Raw genomic sequence first — 1,508 nt, forward strand, 5'->3', positions numbered from 1 at the left:
GCAAAACAGAGAGCAAGTCAACAATGAAATATTGGGTTGTCCAGAAAGTTCGTGCCGATTTTTAAAGGAAAGAAAAAGGTCAATAAATACTTGCCATTACATTTTTAATCAACCAAATATGAACCATTTTGTTGCACAATGCATCTTTATCTTTCCTTTAACTTGAAAATACCCTCTTCCCAGAATTGAGGTGGTTTCATGGCAAATAAGTCAAAAGGTAAGCTACTATAAATCGGCACGAACTTTCTGGACAACCCAATACAATATTTGAGGCAATTCCGCTGAGGTTGACTTTGACTTTCATCCTTTCAGGGTCGATAAATCAAGTACCAGTTGTGTATCTGGGCTGACCTAATCGACTAGCCCCTTCCTCAAAGATTTCAGGCCTTGTACTTAGAGTAGAAAAGAATATTTGAGGCAATTAAGCAATATCGACAAGACTGTCTATGAAGACCACTTACCAGGCATTGGCTGGGCAGATGAATGGAACATGTTAAATCCACTGAATGAACTTTCTTTAAAATGGATTGTGTTGTAATGGTATTTGCCTCCATGCTGGTCATAGACTTCCTTCAAAACTTTCTGTCCGTCTGTCCAGATAAAGGAACCGTTGAAAAACACAATACTTTTGATGTTGTTGAAGTTGGCTTTCATAACGTTCTTCCGGATATTGGAGGGTCCTTCTCCATCTAAAAACGTTGACATGATTGTGTTGAGGGAACTATTCGGGAAGTAAAGCTGAATATTCTCAAAGTCAATTGTGAAAGAATCTTGTTTGTTCTTCACAATCTGAAGTGGGGGAACATTTTTGCCGCTTTCTATGTCACCCAAGTCAACCCGGAAGATTCCGTTGTTTTGTCCACTCTGAGTGTAATACAGGAAACTGTAAAATTAATTATAGAAAAGAAAAATTAAATTAAATAAACCACAAAGAAAAATGAAGAAAACAAATCATTGAATAAAAATTTTCATTTAATTATTTTATATTATATAAAATTTTAATTCTTTTTTCTATTAAAAAAAAAAAATTGTTTTTAAGATTTCTAGTTGCTTCTATTTTCTGATTTCTTATCTCAGTTCCTTTGGTTCATCTTTCAAATACCAGTAATACCTGAGTAACACATTAGGGGTTGGCTCAATCAACAATGCATATTCTTTCATCAAAATAAACACACACACTTGCCCAAGGTGCCATGTAGTAGGACTGAACCTGGAACCATGTGGTTGGTAAGCAAGCTACTTACCACACAGCCACATCTCAAGAACACAATGCACCACCCAGTCTAGGAAGTGATCTCACGATCTACTGTTTGTGAGTGCAACACCCTAACCACTACGCCATGCACCCTCATGTATATGCATATGCACATATATATATATATATACATATGCATATACATATATAAATATACACATACATATATCCATATACACATACATATATACATATAGATATACACATATATATACATATATACACACATACATATACCTATTTACACACACAT

The 1,508-nt window shown here is 34.9% G+C and overlaps 1 protein-coding gene across 1 annotated transcript in view; it reads right to left on the reverse strand.

The window, feature by feature from the left end:
- LOC106879977 (proto-oncogene tyrosine-protein kinase ROS) overlaps positions 1-1,508 on the reverse strand; it is a 330,537-nt gene that overhangs the window by 64,302 nt on the left and 264,727 nt on the right. The window contains exon 14 of the mRNA XM_052976515.1: positions 462-883. Coding sequence (XP_052832475.1) covers positions 462-883 — 422 coding nt within the window. The remainder of the gene's footprint in view (positions 1-461; positions 884-1,508) is intronic.

This window comes from Octopus bimaculoides, chromosome 24, assembly GCF_001194135.2.
Source record: "Octopus bimaculoides isolate UCB-OBI-ISO-001 chromosome 24, ASM119413v2, whole genome shotgun sequence".
Lineage (NCBI taxonomy): Eukaryota > Metazoa > Mollusca > Cephalopoda > Octopoda > Octopodidae > Octopus > Octopus bimaculoides.